This window comes from Balaenoptera borealis (genome assembly GCF_965194805.1).
Source record: "Balaenoptera borealis genome assembly, chromosome: 15".
NCBI lineage: Eukaryota > Metazoa > Chordata > Mammalia > Artiodactyla > Balaenopteridae > Balaenoptera > Balaenoptera borealis.
In genome coordinates, this window is record NC_138871.1 from 45,945,465 (window position 1) to 45,969,153 (window position 23,689).

Here is a 23,689-nt window from a genome sequence, read left to right on the forward strand (position 1 = left end):
ATCCCATTTCTGCCTCCAGTGGGATTTAAGTCTAATAAACCAGAGAGGACCGGGTCTCACTGTGGTTCTCTGGCAGACAGTGAAATATGATGTGCTCGTGATCTCACACATGTGAAGTCAGCTAGACGCTTTTTTCCAACTAGCTTGCAGAGAGATTGCATTTTTCTGGCTAACTTTAGTTTCCCCAGTTTGTTTATGCATGTATCAGGGGAGCATGAAATAGTTTGAGAATCATCAGATTAATACCACATGCTGAAACTCAAGAGCTTGAAATCAGGATTACTGCTCTTGGCATATCAGACAGACACCTGAGGAGCCTGAAAGATGGATATTTCAAGGTCTTCAGTGAATAAGAAAGTCAGTTTGTATTTTTTTAAATCTTTCTTCTTACCTGGGTAGCCAGCTGCAGTTCCTTTTAGTTCTTTTCTTTTGTACTATTAAATGTGCGTTATTGTAAATAGTTTAAAATATAATATTAGATGCTTTTAGGTTACGGAATACTTGAGAATGAGAATATCACTGTCTTTGACGATGGAAATGTTCTACATCTGCATTGTCCACGTGATATGGCAGCCACGAATCACAGCTGGCTACCGAGCACTTAAAATACAGCGAGTATGATGGAGGAACTACACTCTTAATTTCATTTGATTTAAAATGAGACAGCCACATGTAGCTAGTGTCTACTGTATTGGACAGCACAGTTCTAGACTACAATATTCTAGATTGTAATAATCTGGTTACTCTGAGTGGTAGCTTGTAGGCTGGAGAACTGACACTGCTCCACCTGCCAATTATATACGTGATATGAATTTCTGGCCTCAGTTAATTTTATAATTCCAAGGGCTCTTATGCCAAATGCTCGGCGGCTCTTGTGAGAAGAGAGGAAAGGAGGGGTTAAAAGGAGACGCACCTCCTGACAATCTTGCAGGAATTTCTGAAGATCCCTGTTGTCCTTCAGTCTCATCAGCAGCTCACTGGCTGCCTCACGATTCTTCCTATGTCTGTTACAAAGATAAGAAAAATAATTTTAAAAAGAGGAAGTAGGGAATCTTGAAATGCAGAATTTACAACTCGGCTTCTTTCCTGGGTCTCAATATATGCTGGAAACAGTTTGCCTACAGTTCTCAATCATGTCGAGACAAGATAACCAAGAGAGTTTAGCATCCTCCAAATGAGTAAGCCATGGTACAAGAGACCATCACACCTGTCCCAGCCACACAACAGGCCAGGATGCAGGCAAAAGAGCTTCACAAATCTGGTGTTAGGGGAGAGAAAAACCCTGAGCATGTGCTGAGTAAGGGTCTCCATTTTAGGAACTATGCGAGAATATGAAATTGATCTTTAAGAAACTCATACCTGGGTGACAGGCCATGTACATGGCTAAGAAAATGCATAAAACCATGTAACTGGCTTAAAGGAACCTTCCCTGATAATGAGATTCTCGTCAGGAGAAAAACTCACCCAAATCAACAATAAACCAAGAATGAAAATTTTTAGACCTGTGACATCACACACCTAACTCAATCCCACTCTTCATTAACAGACAAGGGTCACCAAGGTTTAAAGAAGTTAAGGCACAAAACCTTAACGGAAAAACTTAGAAGAACTGGAAGGAGCTGCTGAACTCGGGCAGCGACAAGGGACGTGGAGTGCTCGCTCCCCAGCCCGGATGCTGGGCATAGGGCTTCTTGGCACACGCTGCGGAGGTGCCAGAACTCCCCTGCAAGCCTCCTTTACGCGCCGCCCAGGGGCTTCTCCACCAGACTGTGAAGGAGAGCTATGTGAACGCTGTGAGTGCCATGAGTGCCATGGAAAGGGCTACCTTCACGTGGTTCTACTGCCATGGGGCAGAGCCGTACCACACTGAGAACCGAGAAGCCTCACCCTAACACAGCTCCCCCATATTCCCAAGGGACCCAAGCGCCAGCCAGCCGAAGCGAAGGGTACGAAGAAGGGCAAAGGAAGAGTGCAAATGGGGAGGTTTGGTTTTTCATTCCAATTCCCAAAGCAATTTCTTGCTGCAGTGCCTGGGCAAGGTCTCTCGACCAGCCCTGCTCGCCCCCCTGGCAGGGAGGAAGAAGAACATGACCTCTGATTCTCTGCAACACCAAGAAAGGGCAGCTCAGGGAGCACCTCATGCCAACTGGCTTTTAAAGAACCTTCTTCAAGAGCAAGAAAGACCTTACAGTGATGCATGTGTCACACAGGCCTGCAGTGGCTGCTGGCAACAAGGGACAGGGGCAGCACTGTAGCTACCATCTTGCCTGGGGAGCAAAGGGAAACGCCCTCTGTTCCTACAGGTACCGGTGACTACAGAACACAGCAATAACATGAATGGAAATAATACTGTCAGGGAATTACTTGATATATAGGATGACTTTTTTTTTTTTAGTTGAAAGGGGTTTCATACCTTCAGGAAAAGGGGTCTTAATATGTTTATACCACTTAGGCAAAATGCAACAATAGAAAAGTACTTCTCATATAATGCTAAATGAAAAGAGTTTATGCACAGCCAATGATACAAAACTCCAAGGCACAAACTGGAAAAGCAAAAACTAAAATGGCATGTGCTAAGGGTGAGATTAAAAAGTAGTAGTTTCCACCTCCCCTCCGAATTTTTAACATTGTAGCTTTTATAATAAAAAATAAAGGCCAAAGCCCCTTTACTTCATTGCTATCCTTTCTCAAAGGTCAAAAATTTTTTTAAAATGTTTTTTAAAGATTGTTAGTGATTTCGGACTAAAGGAATTAGTCATCGAAAAATGTGGGTGGGGAAGGAATGTCAAGAAAAGTTCTTCAAGTTCCCAATCCTCAAATTCCAGTCACTATTTGTAGGGGGGTTTAAGAGAAAGAAAGCAAATAAAGCAAACCTTCAGGAGGAAGGTAATTTGAGTTGGAGTTAAGTCACAAAATGCAAGAGTCCTGCCTTTAGCCAAAGGCCTTGAATGAAAGTTCCCATTCCCTTCCCCAGCGTCACACAAAAATGCTACAAAGGCAAGGAGTAATCAGAGACACGGGCAGTTAAACCAGGACATGCAACTTTGAAGCTCGTAGAAATAATAGGAGTAAAAATAACTTCAAACACTGAGAAAATTTACTAAGAGAGAAATACCACCGGACAGAATCTTGAATGTCTCTCTTATATAATCAAGACTCACACGTGCCCAGTAGACTTCTGCCTGGACAATTTTCCTCTTTCGGTGGGTGCATGAAGGAGGGAAAGGCCAAATGGTGATTTAAGGCCTCATGTCCAAACAACACAGATCAGGAGGGCATGAGGATGGCCTCTGAGTGATGCGCTCTGCGGAACGAAAAACAGCTACACAGGCAGCTGAGATGGCTACTGCTTCAGAAAACCCTTGAGAGAAGTGAGCGTGGCTTAACTGTGCACTGGTGGTCACCAATGGTATTCACGGGAAGTGAAACTAGGGAAAGTCTTTCAAAGGGTGATCGCGGATTTAGTTATAGGGAAGGACCTTCTTAAACTTGGCCGTAGCTTTCCACACTCCTAAGAGTGCTCTTTGGGGCAAGGTTAAATCTCTTGCTTTCTTTCCATCTCTCACCACCTACCCCTATAATAAGACTCAAAAGCTCCTCACCACATGAGGCAGGTATTGGGCTTAACTGTGTTTCTTATGGAAAATAAAGAACCACAGGTACCTAAGTAAAGTGGGTTGGTGATTTTTAAGCTTTTTTTCCCACGTGAGATCAGGCCTGGCTTTATGAAACTGGGCACTTTTCCTTTTCTCCCAGGACTGCACTGGGGCTCGAATTTCCCTCTGAGCCAGGAAGCTCACCCGTTCACACCCCCCCTGAGCAGGCTTGGACAGGAGGCTCCTTTCCATCCAGTCACAAGCCCTTTAAAGGACACTCACGCCCCCACCCACATCTGTTAAGAGTCAGTGTCTTTGTTCTAGTACTTCTTCTTCTCAACAAACTTCAGTGGTAATCGATGAGATTTCCGGAACATAAGCAGGTTATGATGATTTTGCTTTCTACAAAAATAGCTTCACGGGAGCGTCAGAATGTTTCTGGACGGGGATCAGATCCGAAGAGTTAGATATTTACTTAGCTTGCGCCCTGACACCACCTGGAACTCAGATTTGTGTATTTTTTTTTAATAACAGACCAGTGTCCTCTGGGGTCAAGTTTCAGATCTTGAGGCCTCTGGGGATATTAAAGTGAAACCAGAATTCGGTTAACACGTGCTGAGGAAAATAAAAAAATGTAGTCCTCCTGAGGGCAGATCACTGGAAAGCCCCATCCCCCTTCCATCTCTCTTATGCTTATGGATAGTAGGGAATCTTCTTCCCAATGCTTTTTTAACAACAGAAATCCCCAGGAGGCCTTGGAACCCCACGGGCCCAGGCTCTCACTCAAGGACAAAAGGAAGGTTAAGCCAGCACTTGAGAGCTGCTGAAGCATTCTCTCACACCGAGGAGCCTCCCGTCTTGACAGAGTCAACTGCTTCCAACAAGCCCTTGCAGCTGCAGCATCAGGGGACGGATGAACACACTGAGGAAGCTGCCAGGCAGCTGCACGCCTGCCTGAACACAAGTGTCCCCAGTGGCCCGGCCTGCCTTCAGGAGACCAGCTGTGTGCACCTAACATGGAAGAACATGGTGTATCATGTTTACAAAACAACACGAGATTTAAAAGAAATCCTTTCTCCTCCAGGTTAAGCCTGTCTTGCCCAATCCTTGCTTCTCACACTCACTGAAGAAGGGCTTGGTGGAGGGATATTTTTCTTTTCCTTTTTCGTAGCTGTTTTAAAAGCAACAGATACAAAATTTTAATTAATATACCTTACATCCTATTCCATAGTACCACCCTGAGAGCATATGGGTTTAGGATCTGAATTACTGCAAAGGACAGACTGGTTAAAGCCAGGAGCTCAATCTTTACAGGGCAAGAGCAATTCCCCTCTCCACTGCACACTGTAAAACATTCATCTGGCCCAGGGTCCCAGGAGACCCTCTCAGACATGGTAAGAAGGTAAGTAAGGAAACGCTCTCAGCAAGAAGTTCCTCCTCTTCGCTGCACTTGAAGGCCAGAGGACCCTTGAGGAAGAGGTTGTTTCTCGATGACATCAGTCTCACAACAAGCCCTTAAATCTGGCCCAGGGCTCACTGGCACCGGAGAAGATCAGCTGGAGCGGAGGCTAGTGACCGACCCAGATGGGCCACACCCAGAGAGACGTGGCCAGTCCAGAACCAAGCCAGGGCCCGCTCAGGTTGTGCTTCCAAACCAGATCTGCCCAGACCTCCTATTTCAGTAATAACCAAGGCAGAGTTAGGAGTCAGGGGTGAGGGTCTAACAGAGAACACTGGCCAGGGAGAAAAATCTTTTGGAACTGCAAATAAATAAATAAATAAATAAAAATAAAACAAGAGCATCTAATCTTGGAGAGGCCTTGGCAGAAAAGGAGGAAAAGAGTCTTGTTTCTTATTTTGAGAAAGATCCTATTACAGCATTACCCAAGCCAATTTTCCAAGAAAGGCCTGATGGTGTTCACTTTTGCCTCTGCCAGGTACTCAGGACAAGCCAACTTTGCCCTTCTTCCCTGTCCCCTCCTGAAAGGCCTCAGAGGAGCCTTGTGTGGATGAAGGTGAATGTGGGCTTGGCTGCGGAAGCGTCTGGCTTTCGGGGTCCCACTGGGTGACACGCTACGTGTCACCTCTCACAGGGCAAGGCTCACACCCCACCGCTACTCAGCACTCTGGCTCTCCTAAGTCTTTGGTTAAGAATTAGTCTGGCGTCTCAGGCTTTCTTTCTATTGTAGATTAAATTTTGCTACGTGCCCACGTCCTGCCCACCGGGGGAATTTATACCCACAGCCCCAAAGACGTTGGCCAGTGTTTCAGACGTTTGACAGCCCCAGGGTGCATGACTCCCTTGAGAACCTCAGGATGCCGCACCTGTCATCGATAGAGTCCACCTTCTCCTGGATGCGGTCCGAACTGATGTTCCCATCGCTCACCAGCCTCCGGCCCGTCTCCACGACCGCATTGATCTTCTCCTCGTTGGCGTCCATGGTGGTCATGAAGTCCTCTTGTTTTTTAATAGCTGCTTCAGCTCCTTCCAAGGTGGTGGGCATTTCAGTATGGGCCAAAACATACTCCTTATTTGAAAAGGGAAAAACAAAATCAGAGCAGGATGAGAAATCATGAAATACAACTTGCTTTCAGAACAACAACAAAAAAAGCACTCTTTCCTACATCCTGCATTTCCACGCAACATACTTTGCAACAATTGCTTCATCACACTCATATGAAATTATCTATGGAGTCAGATAACACAAAAAGTTGGGCGGGAAAAAAAATCCCAGTGGGACACCTCAAGTGACTAAATTTCCCTAAGTGGTTAAATGCTCTTATATTTTTTTCCCAAAGAGAGTGAGGGAAGTGAACAAAGGTTTGTGCATCAGCCACAAGGGTCCACTCATGTGCCCATAAGGTGACAGCAAAAGACTGTTCAAACCCAATCTTTTAAGAGGGATTATCAACCACAATGTTGGTGACCATCCTTAGCTCTTTCTCTTTCTCTAACCTCTAATGTCCTTGGGTCACTGGGTCAAGTCCCTGACCTTTCTAGAGCAACGAAGACAGAGCCATTCAGAAAAAAAAAAAAGAAAAAAAAGAAAAATCCCCTAAAATACTGGGTTGGCCAAAAAGTTCGTTTGGATTTTTCTGTAATCTTATGGAAAAACCCGAATTTTTGGCCAACCCAATACTTTTTAGATTGAATTAACACCTCTCAGAATGTCGCTAATTTAATGAACTGCTATGAGGACATACGTACTATGAACACACTAAGAGGTCCTCGACCGTAACTGCAGTGGAACTGTACTTTGCAAGGCAAGATAGCCCCTGTGGAAATCTTCAACTCTATTTCCTACGTTGTGATGGGTTTCAGTGCCTTAGATGTCAGGAAAAAAACAAATGTCTTTCCATCATTCTTCTCATTTCCCACAGGTGAGGTTTAAACCAGCAGCCCCGGCAGAAACGCTTCCAAAGGCAGCCAGGGCCTGCCCCGACAGGAAGGAAGCCAAGGCAAGGAGGGACGTTACCTGGTTGTTAAGGAAGGCTTCGGCCTGCTTGGTGTCCCGCAGGAACTGCTGGTAGGCGTGGGACTGGGAGAGAAGGTTCTGCCTGTTCTCCCACATCTTGTGGAGCTCATTCCACCCAGTGTCCAGGGCCTGCAGCCGCTGCCGCAAGAACATGTACTGGGCGTCGGTCTGGCCCTGGGTGACCATCTCACCCATGTCCCTCATCTTCTGGTAGTCCTCCTCGTAGTTGTCGATCTCGTTTTTGATGTTCTCGTGCTGCGTGAGGAGCTTCTCGGCCTCGGTCAGGGTGTTGGGCATGTCCTCCGAGGCGATGGCCGTCTGGGTCCTGGAGAGCCAGGACTGGAAGTCGTCCAGGTCCCGCAGGAACTGCTGCAGCTTGCTGGCCTCTCCCAAGGAGGCCTCGCGGTTCTTGAGCGTGGTCTTCATCTCCTCCCACACGTCGCTGATCTCGGCCAGCCGAGACAGGATGGCCTGGGCCTGGTCGGGGTGCTCGGACTCCAGCTTCTCGGCCTCCTTCTGCAGGTCGCTCAGCTTTGCCTCGATGGCCACCAGGTCCCGCTCCATGCCGGTCAGCTTGCGCTGCAGGGCCATGACTCCCGCCAGGTCGTTGCCCAGGTCCTGGGTGGACTCAATGACCTTGGTCTTCTCCCGAATCCAGGACTTGGTTTCGTTGCACTCGAGGTGGTAGTTCTGGATGCTCAGGGCGGAGAGGAGAGCGTCCTTCTTCCGGTCCACCAGCTCCCTGAACTGACTCCACCTGTGGGCGCAGGGGCGGAGGAGAGAGCAGAGTGGGAGAGAGGCCGGAAGCTCAAGGCTGGACAAGGAAATTAACAGTGACGGTCGAAGCTGCGGCTCCCCCTCCAACTCTGCTTTGACTACGTGCGCTTTGGAAAATCATCTCCCTCAGTAATATGGACACCAAATATCACCATCGAAACAGCTCAGAGACACACTATAATCTAATCGGGAAAGAGGCTGACAAGAGGGGGGACTTGTCAAAGGAGCTGCAAAGTCAGCAGTGACAACACATCTGTCCCCCAAACAGTCACTTAATTCATGTCTGCAATGCACATTTTACTCATCTCCGAGCTGCACCTAATGAACGTTTCCCACACCCAAAGGCTTCAGAACCAAGGCCAGCTTGCCACCACGACCTACTCAAATGTATTTATTCAACAGAAAGATAAGACCGGGACAAAGGTCCACCTTGATAATTAGGACTTTCATCCACCAATTACGTCTCAAACATGCTAAAACCCTCCCTGTTCCAGAAATCATTTTAAAAGACACAGGACAGGTGCCGCCTTGATGCCGTGATCCACCACGCTGGGCACAGGTCTCACACCCAGGCCCTCGCTTCCCACGTCAGGAGGGGCTGCCCCGAACGATGTCGCCCACCCCCCTCCCCACAGAGACCCTTCTTGAAAAACCAGGGTATGTCGAAAGGCAGATGCCGACATCATGACGTCAGCGCCACAGTGTCAGTGACCCTGTGCAGGAAATTCCTGACCGCGAGGCTCAGCAGGTGACCTCGCCATCCCGGCCCGGCACACAGGGAGCCGGCCCGCCGCCTGCCTCACGCTTACCTCGTGTTGAGCTTGTCCTGCTGGGCCTTGATCTCCTTCTCACTCGGGTGTCCGCTGTGCATCAGCTGCCGAGCGATCTGGTTCACCACCGCCACCCGGGAAGCCTGGTTGTTCATCTCTGGTTCCAGGCTCTCGAATCTGCAGAGGCAATTCAACAGGGGGGTCACCTGCTCGGTCACCTCGGCTGCGAGGGGCGGGCGGGCCGGTGTCCCCGCAGCAGCTGCTCACCTGTGCTGGATGACCTCCAGGTCCTCCAGCTTCTCTGGGATCTGCATGTTGTTGAGCCACTGCTCCTTCTCGTCGATCCAGAGCTCGCAGGCGTCGGCCTCGCTGAACATCTTGTACAGGGCCAGGGTGTCCTGCAGCGCCTGCTTCCGCAGCCGCGTCAGCTCGGCCACCTCCTTGTAGCGCTCCTCGATGCCTGCCAGTCGGCCCTGCACGTCGGGAGACTCGGCGTGCTCCTGGGGGAGGGCGCCGGCCTGCTCGTGCAGCGAGTCGATGGTGGGCCGGTAGTTGGCGATCTCCTCTGCCACGTCCTTGTGCTTCTTGACCAGGGACTGGGTGGAGTACTCGTCGTGGCCCACGTCGCTGCTGGAGACGATCTTGAGGATGTCCAGCATCCAGGCGTCGATGTCGTCGGCGTCCGCCTGGAACTGATGCAGCAGTGAGGCCTCCTCCAGGCGCTTCTTGCGGATGGCCGAGAGCTGCTCCAGGTGGGCCCACTGCTCGCGAATGTAGGCGATCCGCTCCCGGATCTTCTCCGACCCGAAGTGCTCCTCGGCGATCATGTCTTCGCCCTCCTTGATGGCCTGCTCGAAGTGGCCGCTGCGGCCGCTCATCTCGTCCTCGAACGCCCGGTGCTTGCTGAGCAGCCGCACGACGCTGGTGAGGTCCTTGCCATAGTCGTCGGAGGACAGGATCTTCTCCTTCTCCCGGATCCAGCCTTCCTCCTCGGCCATCTCCCAGAAGAACTTCCAGAGGCGACGGGACTCTTCCAGGCGGGCCCGGCGCTCGGCCGCCAGCTGGCAAAGCTCTTGGTAACAGAACTCCATGTGGGCCACGCGGTCTCGGATCACCTGGGGGTCGCAGGGCTTGTAACCTGTTTAACGCCAAGGCAGGCACGTGGGTGTGACAGCGGCAGCACAGGCTCCCGCGCGTTTGCAGGCAGTCGGCTACACCCCCGCTCTCCCTCCTAGATCACCAGTTTACGCTAAGTGCAGGGCCACGTGATGGGGCAATGGAGCACCTTCTAGGATCTTGACTGGATGAGGAGGGATAGGCAAGGATAAGTGCTTTTTTTTTTTTTGCCCCAAGCGTTATTTTTTTTTGATCACTTAGGAACCAAAATTAGCAGGTAAATTGTAAGAAAGAAGGCAGCTGCATTTAATTGTTTCTAAAACAGAACAAAACCAAATCCTTCCACACATCCTTTAAACAAAGATATGCACAGCCAGGTGTGAAAGCCATGAGGTGTCTGAGAGACACACCAGGCTATCGGTGTGCAGAGTGTGGTCTGGCAGATTTCAGTGGCCAACATCAAGCCATTAAAAGCCAAGCAGCACTCGAGTACTGAAGGAAAAGACAGGTCCACTTCAGAATAGCAAGACAGAGTTAAAATGTAATGGAAGGCCACCCTACTGCATCTCATTATACCCAGGACACGGCCCACTGGGAACCCACAATAGCAAGGTAACTTTAAAGGTCCCACTGCCACACATAACCCATCTACATCTCTGGAGATGGACTTCTGGTGACGAGGGGGTAACGTCTCGAACGGTCTGTCTTTACCTTCCCCGTCTGTTGCAAACTTCTGGGCGGAGGCATTGACACCTCTCACCCGCTCTGCCTGGATGCCAATGTCCGCTTCAACCAGGGCGTGCTTCTGTAACAGGTCTTCCACGCCGAGCAAGTGTTTGCCATAGTCTTGAGACAATAATAGCACCTGCGCGCAAGAGGCAACAAAAAAGACATCCATGAATACAACCTTGACGTCATCGTCTCATAATCTTTGGACAGGATGGGAGCCAGCAACCAAGCTGCACCCTCCCTCCAGCCAGCCATCCTCCCCATATCTTTAGGGGAAGATGATGGCATGCAAACCAGAGCAAAACAAACCCAAAAGCCTATAGCAGGAGAGACATTATAAACTAAGGACCATCTACCTTGGAATAAGAAGTCAAACCTATACTAAAAAGTACAGAATAGAAAAAAGAAAAAAGAAAAAAAAAAAAAAAAAAAAAAAAAAAAAAGAAGAGAGGAGGAACCAGTATGAAATATAAACTGAGCCTCCAAGAAGGAAGTGCCTGCAATTAACAACCATTCAAGAAGATAAGATAAAGGTAACAGAGCTGTTTCATGTCAAAGTTTAAAGAAGTCTCCTAGAAGTTGCTGACCCCTTAACTGGATGCTCTCCTCACCTGCAAGCTCATTGGTACACCTCTGCGATACTTACACAATCAACGGGAGAAACACCTAGTTGAAAAGTTTACAAACCACATCTCTAACCAAATCTCTAACAGGGTCAGGTGACTGTCACGCTTAGGAGGTCCCGAGCAACATCTCTGGTTTAAGTTTGGACCCACTAATATTTTCTTTCATTTTTTCCATCAGCCCAATTTGGGGCTCTCATCACACATCCTCTCCAGATGGAATTTCTACTTCATTCTTACTTATGAGGAAGTCTCTGGCCCAATCTGAATTATAAAGTGCATGACGAATTCTAAAATGAAAAGCACATCTCTGCTAGATTTTATGAACATTTCTATTTTAAGAGGTCAAGACAGACCATACATGAGAACATCATAAACCTGGGACAATAAGAGGGAAAACTCATGGTATGAAGAGACCTTGCTCCCCCTGCCAGGAACAGTTCAAGAGGTAAGCAAAAGACAAGGGCTTACATCCCAGGAAGGAAACCCCTCGCATGAGGTCAAGCTGGGGAACACAGCATGTTGAGATAAAGGAGGCTTCAGGGTACGGCCTGAAATCTGCCCTGTTCTGTCCTAGCTATGTGGCTAAAGGCCTGCCAGCTGGAGAACTGCTTGACACGGATGAGCTTTCCTAAGAGGCTTGCATCAGAGGACACAGACAGGCACAGGACTACGGCACAACGGCAGGTCTCTTCCTGGGTTGGGGGGAAAGCTGGGAACACCATGCCCAGAGCTGTCAGTAAAGGAAGGGGAGGCACAAATCGGCACTGGCAGCCCTCTCCAACCAGCACGCCGTCCTGTGATACATACACATATCTTGCGCTTAATTCTCGCTATAACCGGATGAGGTAGATGAGGCAGATGGTAAGTAAGCTCTCCGCTTACAGGTGAAGGAAGGAGGCTCAAGGAGATCGGGAAGCTCCGGCGCTCACCATCTGAACGCTGGCTGCCTGTTTCCCGGGATGCGTTCTGTCCACACTGCCTACTACTCTTCCGTACCACCCGCCTGGCCTCTCCCCAAAGAAGAGCCACTCACACATAGACCAACGGACGGAAAGACAGCCCCAACTCTAAAAAGTTAAAACCACAGAAGACCACAATTTGATTGACCCCCTACCAGGGGATATAACCTAAATTAGACCTGAGTCACAGCGGCAGCCCTCCAGCTACGGAACTGACCTTTGTCACAACTTCTTCTCACTTCACGTCTCATTTAACTTGTGAGCTAACAACCTTCCCGTGGGTGACATGGCCCTTCTCTGGCTGTAAGTGGACGATCAGACCAGGGGCATGGTTGTGTGTTGGGGGGTTAGTGGGCGGGTCCCAGACGAGAGAGGCCTGACTGGATGGGCTCTGGCCTCCACGCTGGCACGTTTTACCTTCATTTCATCCATCCAGTCCATAATGTAGAGCATTTCCTGGAATATCTTCTGCAGCCCCAGGTTCATCTCGAGGCGCTGCCGCCGGGCCCTGAGCAGCTCCAGCAGGTACTCCCAGAGCCGGATGACGTTGTCCTTCCTCGCCGCGATGCGCTTGATGTCGTGGTAGTTCTCCGCTTCCAGCTCCCTGGCCACGGCCACCACGGCCTGCACGCGCTCCTCGTACGCGGCAATGTCCGTCTCAATGGCCTCGTGCTTCTTCGTGGCAGCCTCGACGGCAGGAAGGTCAAATCCAAAGTTGTCCTAAGAGAAAAGGGAACAAAAAGAAAAGAAGCACAAAATTCAAAAGCCATCCAATTTGGAACAAAGAAACAGAAAACGGAGGTGGGGTCCTGGGCACACCCCTTAATCTTGGCGGGGGTGGGGGAGGGTGTCCCAAAGCCAAACACTGACTCCCGAGTCCCGACCCCCACTGGTCTTCGCCTTCCTGGGGGCCCTTAGAACTGTGCTTGGGCTCAAATGCTGCCCCCAAAGCAAACCAGCAACTTCTCACTTTACAGAGGGGTGCAGCACATAGGTAGCACCCGACTTACGAGACTGGAGCAGGCGATGGCTTTGGTTAAGCCAAGTAGAAAAGAAGCCACTTACTTATTTCATGGCCAGTCTAGCTGCCTTGAAGGCCAAAGACTGGGAGAAGGAGACAAATTTTTAAATATGAACGGTTCACACACACTCACTGGCTCTAAACAAACTTTGTTTGAACTACTTCCAGATCTATAAAAAGTCAGATAAATAGAAGAGAAAATATATTAGAAATTATAAACATCCTCTTCATGGGAAGTGGGTGAGATGACTTGACAGCTGCTGCAGGACACTGGATGTTGACAAACAGCTGTCCTAAGGCCCCTGAGCGTGGTCTAGGTTCTAGCGGACCCCGGGAGCAGTTTTCTTGAACACTGTTCTAGAGCAGGACCTGGGACACCAGACGCTGGTTCTCGCTCAGCCAGGTCTCCCTCATAGCTGCCTTGCGGTCGAATCTGCGGGCAAGCTGTTCCAGTTTCTCCTGTCTTATGAGCTCGTTCCGCAGGGCCAGTTCTCGCTCGTGTTCCGCTTTTTCCAGTCTTTCCCAGGCCTACAGAGATGAAAGAGAACAGTTTTCCTGCTACGTTCAAGGAACAATCCTAGGCTGCAGTTAACAGCCAGTGCTTCTCAAAAAGACCTGAGAACTTGAAAGGGAAATCCCATTCCCAACCTCACTGACTCTTAAGCCTTGGGAAAAAAATCATTTTCTCTCAGTTGAGCCCCATGGGAACACTCTCCCTTATCTAAATCTAAAGATCCTATGTCACATCTGGGAAACAAAGCAGTGTAGATATGGAGCAATGTAGCTAAGTTACAAAGCCCTTAACTTTAATTGAGAGGAAGCAAAGTATCTTCAACAGCTCTGATGTAAAAAAGATAAATGACATCTTCTAAGAAATCATACTATGAATCTCTCATTCACCCCACTCTGAAGTCACTTATTTTTAATTCACATATCTGAGTATTTTTTTTCTAAAATACTCACCAATTAAATTCATTCCTATGAAATATATCTTACTTCACATTAAAAAAAAAATTCCACTTAAAAGAATCTAAATGTGTACAACTGACCACAGTTCTAGATTTTTCAGATTTCTGCTTGGAAATAATGCCCACCATGAAATTCTATAATTGCAGATATAACAGGCATGGAAACAAATTTTTTGACAGCTTCTCTGACGGAAGGAGTCAAAATCCTAAGCTCTCACCTCTAGGGATTCCAGATACATGAAATAAGGTTTTGAATTCTCCCTTTTGCAATTTAAAGATGTTTGAGCCAATTGCCTGGGACAAATGACAGGTAAACTGATTATGTATCTGAGTGACAAGGTAAGCAGGCTGAACCTGGTTTGATAAAATCTAACACACACACACACATACACTGCCAGCCACCTGCCCCCAAACCACCACAAGCACTCCCTTGACCCTCAGCACTACGTGAGCAATGACTGCCGCTTATCAACTAGGCAGGCCAGGAAGGAAGCCTTTCAAGATCTCTTAGCAATCAAGACCCACTGATAGAACCTGAAAACCTACAGGAGGCTGGCGCCCACACAGGAGGACAGGGCCCACGAAGGAGGCCAGACGGATCGGTTTTACCTTGTTAATGTCAGAGATGAGTTTCCCCTCCCGGGGCATGTAGACCTTCTGGTTATTGGCCCTCATCTTGCTCTGAATAGTGAAAAGCAGGACTTCCAAGTTCCCCTTCTCAGTAAATCTAAGCAGAGAAAACCAGCCATAAACATTATACTATATTTTGTTCTTTCAAAAGGAAAAACGCATCTGCTTCTAGAGAAGAGAAAAAAATAAAATAAAATAAAATAAAATAAAATAAAATAAAATAAAATAAAAAAACACACTTCGGGGCTTCCCTGGTGGCGCAGTGGTTGAGAGTCTGCCTGCCGATGCAGGGGACACGGGTTCGAGCCCTGGTCCGGGAAGATCCCACAAGCCGCGGAGCAACTAAGCCCGTGAGCCACAACTACTGAGCCTGCGCGTCTGGAGCTGTGCTCCGCAACGAGAGGCCGCGACAGTGAGAGGCCTGCGCACCGCGATGAAGAGTGGCCCCCGCTTGCCACAACTGGAGAAAGCCCTCACACAGAAATGAAGAACCAACACAGTCAATAAATAAATAAATAAACAAACACACTTTGTGCAGCCTCACAATTTTAAAAGGCATTTATCTCCAGTCTGATTTTTATGTGAAACGCTTGCGTGTTAGAGCAGTGGGTTAGTTTTTGGGTACTGAAGACCTCAGTATGTGCCAAACTGTGGGGTTTTTCTTGTGGTTCGTTGTTGTTGCTGAGATTTACAGTCAGGGGCACAGAATGCTACTCTTTTGTTAATCATCTCAATCAAGATTTAGACCCCAAGCCCTGGACGATGAACTGGCTTCATTCGGAGAGCACAGCTGAATGCATTCAACAAGGATCATTTCAAACGCCCACCTAGGGTCACTGTCAATGGGTTGTGGAGACCTCAGCCAGGAATTCACAACTGAGTGAAGTTTTCAGAAAAAGGAGGGATGACTCTTGTCATAATAAGCAAGAGATAAGGGCCACAATATTTACTGGACAACTACGTATCTTTAAAATATGTGAAAAATCAGACTTCTGGGGGCAGCAAAACCTGATCTGAACGGATATGAAACTATTGTTTTTTTAATTCACACAATGTGAATAATTACATGTTTTGCTACAGATATGTGAGGAGGCCTGATATGAGTTAACTGCCTCAGAACCACCTGGCATGTACCCTGTTACTTCTCTAAAATCCAGAAACGATGGAATTCTGAAACACATTAGGCACAAGAGCTTTGGATAAGGAACTGGGGACCTGCACCGTTTCTTGGGACTCTCACGTATCACACGTACCAGTGGCACATTTCTGCTGGAAAGGGCTCACAGAGGGTATAATTTGGAATACATCTCGGCAACACAGGCTCAGAGTAAAAGGAGGAGGACAGGCCGCTGGCGAGAGGCATTCATTGAGAGATGAGACCATGCAAGTCAGAAAACAGGGGTCTGCGGCTGCAATCACCTCTCTCCCCGTAAGAAGGGCAATGCATTACACTCTGCATCTTACTTGGGCGGCTTTTCCACAGTGCGGTAGGTGTTGAAGGCCTGAAGCTGTTGTTGAACCCCAACCAGCGAGTTGGCAAATTTGCGATTGTTCAAAATAATGATGGTTTGTTCAATCCACTCCAGAAGGTCAGAGGCAAGGGATTCATACTTTTCAATCATTTTTTCTGTTTCAATAGCATTGTCGAGCACCTGTAAACAAGAGTCAGAAAAATGGAAAAACAAGATCATATCCCTGCGTAAGGGAGACATGACTGCAGCCCTATGGGAGCCCGCACACACTTCAGCGCTGGCTCTGAAACGGTTCTATGAGACTTAGGCACAAGAGTTTTTAAAACTCCAAGAACCATGTGCTAATAAGCACTCAGACCGTGGCTATCATTTGTGAGCAATGACAACTTAACTCAACTGTAATTGGTTCTGTAACCTCCCTACCCCCAGGCAAAGGGTTTCAGATCCTGAATGACTCCTGATACCTCAGCTCTGAAATTCCTACAGGAACAAAAAGGGCTCTATTTTGCTTGGTGCTGTCCCATGAATGCCAATGCCCATGAATTTTCCATTCCATTGCACGGAGAAGACAATGTCATCTGATCTGCTGTTTTGAAATATATGGCAGGGGAACATCAGCCAAACAAAAAAATTTAAAAAGTGTAATACTGATGAGGACTTTCCAAGCGTGGTAAGTAGGATTTTCACGTCCATGACATCAGGCAACTCAATCAGATTTTCAATACCCAATTTTCTGGCAAGGTTGAGGGGAGGGGTGTTTCTGGGTCTGAGATCCCCCTGAAATCCCTTCCTCAGTATTTTAGCCACCCACCGCTCCTGCCTCCTGTTACTCTTTGGGATCGAGAGGCTGCTGCCCACTTCCCTGCCGTGTGGAGAACCTGCCACGAACTCCCAATAGCTAAACGTCTGAGTGCGTGGTGGCGGCACATTAAGATGCGAACCTTAATTACGTCTCACAACTTACAAAAGTGGTGTGAGCTCACCTTTCCAATTCGTTTTCCTTCAACAGCCAAGGCCTTCATCTTTGAGAAGTAGTGGTAATAAGTCACCACGTAAGTGATAATGGACTTCTCATCGGGGTGGTCCACACTGATATCTGCAACCCAGAGAAGATTCTGTTCAGTACTCTGCTCACGGCACCGCCACCCAGGCAGCAGGAACAACCCGGAACAGCTGCTCAGCACTGCACAGGCCCGTATCTTCATTTTTTGGGCTTGAGAGTTCTGCCATCAGTGTGTTAATTATAAAGTTAACTAACAGGGATGAAATCACCTCCCTGGCTCTTTTATTATATGAACATTCATAAGTGCCTTCTACTGCAATAAGGACATAAAAGTCTTTTTTTTTTTTTTAACATCTTTATTGAAGTATAATTGCTTTACAATGGTGTGTTAGTTGCTGCTGTATAACAAAGTGAATCAGCTATATGTGTACGTATATGCCCATATCTCCTCCCTCTTGGGTCTCCCTCCTACCCTCCCTATCCCACACTTCTAGGTGGACACAAAGCACCAAGCTGATCTCCCTGTGCTATGCAGCTGCTTCCCACCAGCTATCTGTTTTACATTTGGTACTGTATATATGTCCATGCCACTCTCTCACTTCGTCCCAGCTTACCCTTCCCCCTCCCCGTGTCCTCAAGTCCATTCTCTATATCTGCGTCTTTATTCCTGTCCTGCTCCTAGGTTCATCAGAACCACTTTTTTTTTTTTTTTTTTTTTTAGATTCCATATGTATGTGTTAGCATACGGTATCTGTTTTTCTCTTTCGGACTTACTTCACTCTGTATGACAGAAGGACATAAAAGTCTTAACAGACATGATCCTTTCTCTAGAGGATCCCAGGCTACTGAGATGACAAAATATATACAAAACTACTACACAGAAATGAAGAACATAGTAAGAACTGAGTCAGATATCTCAGTGATGTGGTTACCACCCAGACACACCACATTCACCTCCCTGCCTCCCCGACCCCTAAGCTGGTCTGTGTTTCTCTGTGGTCCTTATTTCTGCCAGTGGCACCAGAATCTTTCCCGGCCACTGAGTCCATGGACATCTTTATCTCCTTGTTACCCATATCCAGTTAGTCACCGGGTCTGAGACCTGATGATTCTATTTATGGAATCCTTACTGTCACTCTCGGGTCCAGCTCTCATGGTCACATAACCAGACCTGAAGCAATGGCTTCCTCACTGGGTCTCCCTGCTACTCGATTCACTTTACACACTGTGCCTGGCTGATCTTCCAGAAGCACAGCTGTGAAGCACAGCTCCCTCCAAGCCCAAATTACTCAGAAGTGCCCTGCAGCCTGAAAAATAAAGTATAAACCCCAAAGGCCTCTACAATTTGCCCTAACTTTCTTTCCCTCCCTCCCTTCCTTCCATCTATCCATCGAATATTTATCAAGCTTCCTCTAAGTGCCAAGTGCCATTCTAGACATTTCTCATTCTACAGCCTACTGGTTCTTCTAAGGCACTATAGATCTAAACCAAACTGGACTATTTACCACCCCTCAATTCCCAATATTCCTTCCGGTTACAGCCTCCCTTTGTCCGAAAGGGCCTTCCCCAGCACACCACCTTCTTCCTACCCTTCAGGTCCAGCTCAGAAGCCACCACTCCAACACAGCCATTTCCGATCCCTACAGCTGGAATGACTGTCTCCTCTGTTCCCTAAAAGGCTTTGTTTATGGTTTGCTTTCTGCCAGGTCCTATGATTACTTATGCACATTTCATTAGTCTTACAAGACTGAGTTTCCAAGGCAGGAACCCAGTCTTGGGAAGCCCTGGGCCACCGTGCCTCCCCACCTCCTAACGTGCTGTCTATATACAGGTTGGGTGGTCAATAAATATTTATCGAGGGAGGGAGCAAATGAATGAAGGTGGTCAGTCTTCGGGGTATGGCAATGTTGAGGGAAGTACTCAACTCAGGATAGACGGAGGAGAGAACACACAGATAGCTCTTTGTTGACGTATGGGGCTCTTTTTTCAATGTGCATCCGCACACGCGCCTTCATTTCTATCCTCCTGGCAGCCCTGTGTGAGGCAGGTTGTTTCTCTTGTTTTAAAGACTTGACTACCAGGGCACAGGGCGGGAAAGCTCCCTGCCCAGAGACACTGAGGCAGCTGATGGCAGTGGGGGCCACAGCTACTGTTCCCACCCCAGGGCCCCTGTGGCCAACTCCTGTGTCTGTTTGGCCCCATCAAAGTGGGCCCCGTGGATACAGAACTGGAGGAAGGCCAGGAAAAAATGCCATCCCTGTATGCAATTTAATAAACACAAAATGTCGACATAACTGGGAAAGAGTGAGCAAGCAAAACCTTTTTTAACTTGTTTACAATTTTATTTTAACTGATGCTCTCTGGGGCACCGGACAACTAACAGCAGCTAAGGACAACTAATAATCAAGATCAAACCCACAGAATAAGTGACATCGACTGCTTTTTTTAGCTCCTTGTCTTCGAAATGATCTGGGGAACATCAATCCCCTTTTCGTAGTGGGTGGTGATTAGCAAGAGTAACTAATGAGCAACTTATTAAATTTCTTTTTGTCATAGTGATTAAAAAAAAAAAGAAGATTCTTTATCCAAGCACAAAGAGCTCGGGCTCAGGGAGGATGGCCTTCCAGAGTAAGGCAGGGGTTAAGCACAAAGATTTATCACAGTCCAAGGAATTTTAGTTTTGTGTTTATATTGAGAAATCATTTAATGGGCTAGCACAAAGATAATTTTATCTCAGCTTCCTGTAGTGAAACTATCAGTGCATCTGATGCACTGGAAAATAGCAAGACGCCTGCCTGGCAGCCTCACGACCTCGATCTGCCCCTGGGGAGTTCAACTTCCTGTTCTATATTTATAAGAGCTTTAAACTTTCACTCACATACAGTTTTTTCTCTCTAATATTTGCTAACAGCTGAGAGGGTCTAAAAAGCTCCAGCCCTACAAACAAATCCTCTTACGTTTTAAATGCTTCTCGACATCAGAGAACGTTCCTGTGATAGCTCATGCTAAGATGAAGCCTACAGTTAGGATTTTGGTAAGCAAGGGATTTACAACCTATGGGACTGTCCCACACAGGTCTGCTCCATGTCACCTGCAGTCAGTCTTCAGGGTCCTGCTGCAGGGATCCGCAGAGCAGAGAGGTTGGTTCTGTGCAGAGATTGGGCCGCCAAGCAGCCAGCCACGAGGAGGGACTGCGCGTGTTACTCCTTCTGCCACCCACACGTTCCGGGTGCACCTTCCTCACTGAAGCGCTTCTTGCTCAGGAGCAAACACTGCACAGTCTCCTAAGGAGGCCCCTGCCCCTATCTCTACCCAGGCCAAACCACGCTCTTGCCACCGTGGGATGAACGCCAGTCAACAAGCATGTATGAGAGCCTAAGGCAGCTTCTCTTCCTTGAGCACAGAGGCTAGGGGGCTTCAGTGACTCCCCACTGCCTGCTGAATAACCTCTAAAGACCGTAACCTGTTGGGCCCCCACCCACCTTTCCAGTTGTATTTTTCCCAACATCACGCTAACACCACCCCCAATAAACTGTTAGTCCCCAATCACACCTTCCTCTTTCCTGGTTCCTTTGCTCACACAAATCCCTCTGCCTGCCCTGCCCTCTCCTCTGGCACATGTTTAAATCATACTCATCTTTCAAGGCCTTTTCAGATGTAATCCTTTACACAAATCCTCAAGTAACTCCCACACCAAAATTAAACTCCTCTTCCTTAGATAATTCCCAAAGCACACTGTATGAATACAACAAACTGACACAAAGCAGATTTTATATTTACCCCTCAGTGCAAGAGATACCGACAGTCCCACCTTTCACCCCTTGAGTCCTTACCTTCGGGGTCCAACAGTTTAGTGAGGCCGAGGTGCTGCTCTGCAAGGTTAAATGCATTCTGCAGATTGTAGTGTGCATTGGATTTCTTTAGCTTGTCAAAATCTATCAGGTCAGGCCTGTGTAGAGCAACAGTGGAACACAACAGAAACCGTGGCTTGAAAACACACCGTGTGACCCGTGGGACTCGATTACTACTCCAAAAGTGTCCACTTAGCAGAGTAAAAGCCTACGGTTTTAGTTAATCATCAAACAATGAAACCCGATTTTTGAATAAACAACCTCAAAGTTTATGAAGAGAATGGGTGAACTTGTTTCTTTTGTTTGGGAGAATTTACACACTCTCTCTCACCTTCCTCACGGGGAAGGCAGAAATTTCCACCGTGATGCAACAGCGAGGGCAACGGACATGAGGACTGAAAGTCACCCAGATCTGCTACACAAGGATGTCAACATTCCACCCCCAAATTGTTAGCATGACCTCTAAGGACTCACCGGTGTTTGTGTATCAGTGCATTGAAGGCCATGCCGTCCCTCCAGCTAGTGGTGAAATTGTGAATGTTGACGTTGGGGTACCTAACAAACACGAGGCACGAGACAAGAGCGACACAATTATCAAATAAAGGTCTGTGCTTTTGCTAAACACAGTGTTTAAAAAAAAAAGAAAAAGTCTGTAGGCACTGCGAAAATGTCGGGCAGTGAATATCAATAAGGACAATCAAATCGAAGCTAAGATCCGCCTCAACTTCTCCTTGTTGGAAAATAAGAATAAAACACACGTCCACATGGCTTTTCTTTCTTGGTAATTCGATCTGTGATCTGCGTCCTTGACTGAAAACACCAGGCTTACTGAGAAAAAAGTGACCACGACTAGATGCCTCTGACGTCTCCCTGCTTCACTGGCTTTCCACGCCCCCAGCACAGCTATCAGAACCCTGCAGACACCAAGACCCGAGTTCACACGGCACTCCGGGAGAGGGAGTAGCTGGGATTACCTGTTCAAAGACTCAGCTCTCCTTCTTCCTTATCCCACTGAACTGGATGAAGTTTTGTAAATCTAGTACCTCCCTGAAACAATTCCCTATGTTTGAAACTTACCCGCAGTCAATCAGCTACTCTACACCACATTGATTATTAATAACTTTCTACCTGTGGTTGATTAAAAGTTCATTCCTAACTTGATCCCCTTACTAAGCCTTACACTCTTTATAGTTTCCATAGTTACCACTGACTGATCATGTCCATTAGTTACATCTGTCCTCCAAGTAGTCCTGACTTGGTGCAAAATTAACCTGGCAGAAAACCAATTCTCAATTAGTACCGAGGAGCTCCGACAGTTTCAGTGAGCAATAAGCAAGATGCGATTCTCTAAAAAATATCTTCACTGAAATTTCAATGAGAGAATAAAAGAAAGGGAAACTGAGAAAACGTACAAAGACCACCCACCCTTAAGTTTAATGCACAGAGCTTCCCAAAGCAACAGAAATTAAAGAGAGGAGAAAACCCACAACTTTTTACAAATATCATGGATGAGATTCTTAAACATGGTTTCAGGGTTTTAAAATTCAAGATTAACTTCTCTCTGGAACTTCCTTAATAAACAGAGGGAAACTGATTGTGCAAATGACAGGTCCAGGATATAAATCCACTCCTGTTCTGAGAGCTAGCTGAAATGTCAGCGCATCAACTACTTACGAGTCAACAAGACGTCTCAATGGAAGTGGTGGAAAAAGATACTCGTCAACACCTTGTAAGTGATGACTCTGGTAGAACTTAGTCCTGGGAGAAGCAGCCCCTAACCCCCTGAGTTCGTGCTCACCCAGCTGTCTTCATCTGGCACCACAACAGCAATGCATCCTTGGCAGATTTCTTCTCTTTGTTGTCTTCAGTTTCCACGCTGATATCCTGGATCTAAGATTTACAAAGAAATATTAGACCAATAGATGCGTTAGCTTCCTAATGAAAGCCACAGAAGAACAGGTCTGCATATACATAAAGAGTAAACTTTAGATCAACACCTAGCCCTGCAGACTGCCTACTCCGAGGGTCAATGAGAACTGCTTTCTGAAGCCAGGGTTCACTTCTTAGAAACACCAACCAGAACTAGGTTCTCTATTTTGCACAAAGATAAGACTGAAGTGAAGACTAGTTACCTGCCTGACTTCCAAGAACCTATTAGGGGTCATTTCTACCCCCAACATAGCCCGTCTTCTCCAACTACAAGCTAGAACAGTGGTGCATACGGTACACCTTGAACCTCAGCAGACCCTAGAAAAATACCGTTTGTTTTTTCACAACCAAAGATTTTTTTACACCAGGGTGAGTGAGTCCTTTGTTGATGAGGACAGTGCGTGCACCATTTCCTGAAAACTGACCCAAACTCTCAGAGAAAGAGTGCCCATAAATGCTGTGCTTCCATGGTCTGAATGTTTGTCTCCCACACCCTCACCAATTCTTATGTTGAAATCCTAAGCCACACAGGTGATGGCGTTAAGAGATAGGGCCTTTGGGAGATGCTTAAGTTATGAGGGTAGAGCCCTCATAAATGGGATTTGTGCCTTATAAAAGAGGCTCCAGAGAGATCCCTAGCGCCTTCCACCATGTAAGGACACAATGAGAAGTATGCAACCCGGAAGAGGGCCCTCACCTGACCACGCTAGCACCCTGATCTCAGACTTACAGCCTCCAGAACCGTAAGCAATAAATTTCTATTGTT

General features: G+C 47.4%; 1 protein-coding gene across 5 annotated transcripts in view; it reads right to left on the bottom strand.

Annotated features, from left to right (window-relative positions):
* The window catches only part of SPTBN1 (spectrin beta, non-erythrocytic 1), a 195,803-nt gene that overhangs the window by 30,687 nt on the left and 141,427 nt on the right, over positions 1-23,689 (bottom strand). For all 5 annotated transcript variants that reach the window (XM_082357918.1, XM_082357919.1, XM_082357920.1 and 2 more), the window contains 14 exons: positions 22,793-22,884; positions 21,469-21,549; positions 20,977-21,092; positions 17,124-17,236; positions 16,133-16,320; positions 14,648-14,765; positions 13,440-13,598; positions 12,467-12,769; positions 10,447-10,600; positions 8,887-9,757; positions 8,659-8,796; positions 7,073-7,829; positions 5,922-6,124; positions 914-1,004 (listed from right to left, as the gene is read on the bottom strand). In XM_082357918.1, the coding sequence (XP_082214044.1) occupies positions 914-1,004; positions 5,922-6,124; positions 7,073-7,829; positions 8,659-8,796; positions 8,887-9,757; positions 10,447-10,600; positions 12,467-12,769; positions 13,440-13,598; positions 14,648-14,765; positions 16,133-16,320; positions 17,124-17,236; positions 20,977-21,092; positions 21,469-21,549; positions 22,793-22,884 (3,384 nt within the window). The remainder of the gene's footprint in view (positions 1-913; positions 1,005-5,921; positions 6,125-7,072; positions 7,830-8,658; positions 8,797-8,886; positions 9,758-10,446; positions 10,601-12,466; positions 12,770-13,439; positions 13,599-14,647; positions 14,766-16,132; positions 16,321-17,123; positions 17,237-20,976; positions 21,093-21,468; positions 21,550-22,792; positions 22,885-23,689) is intronic.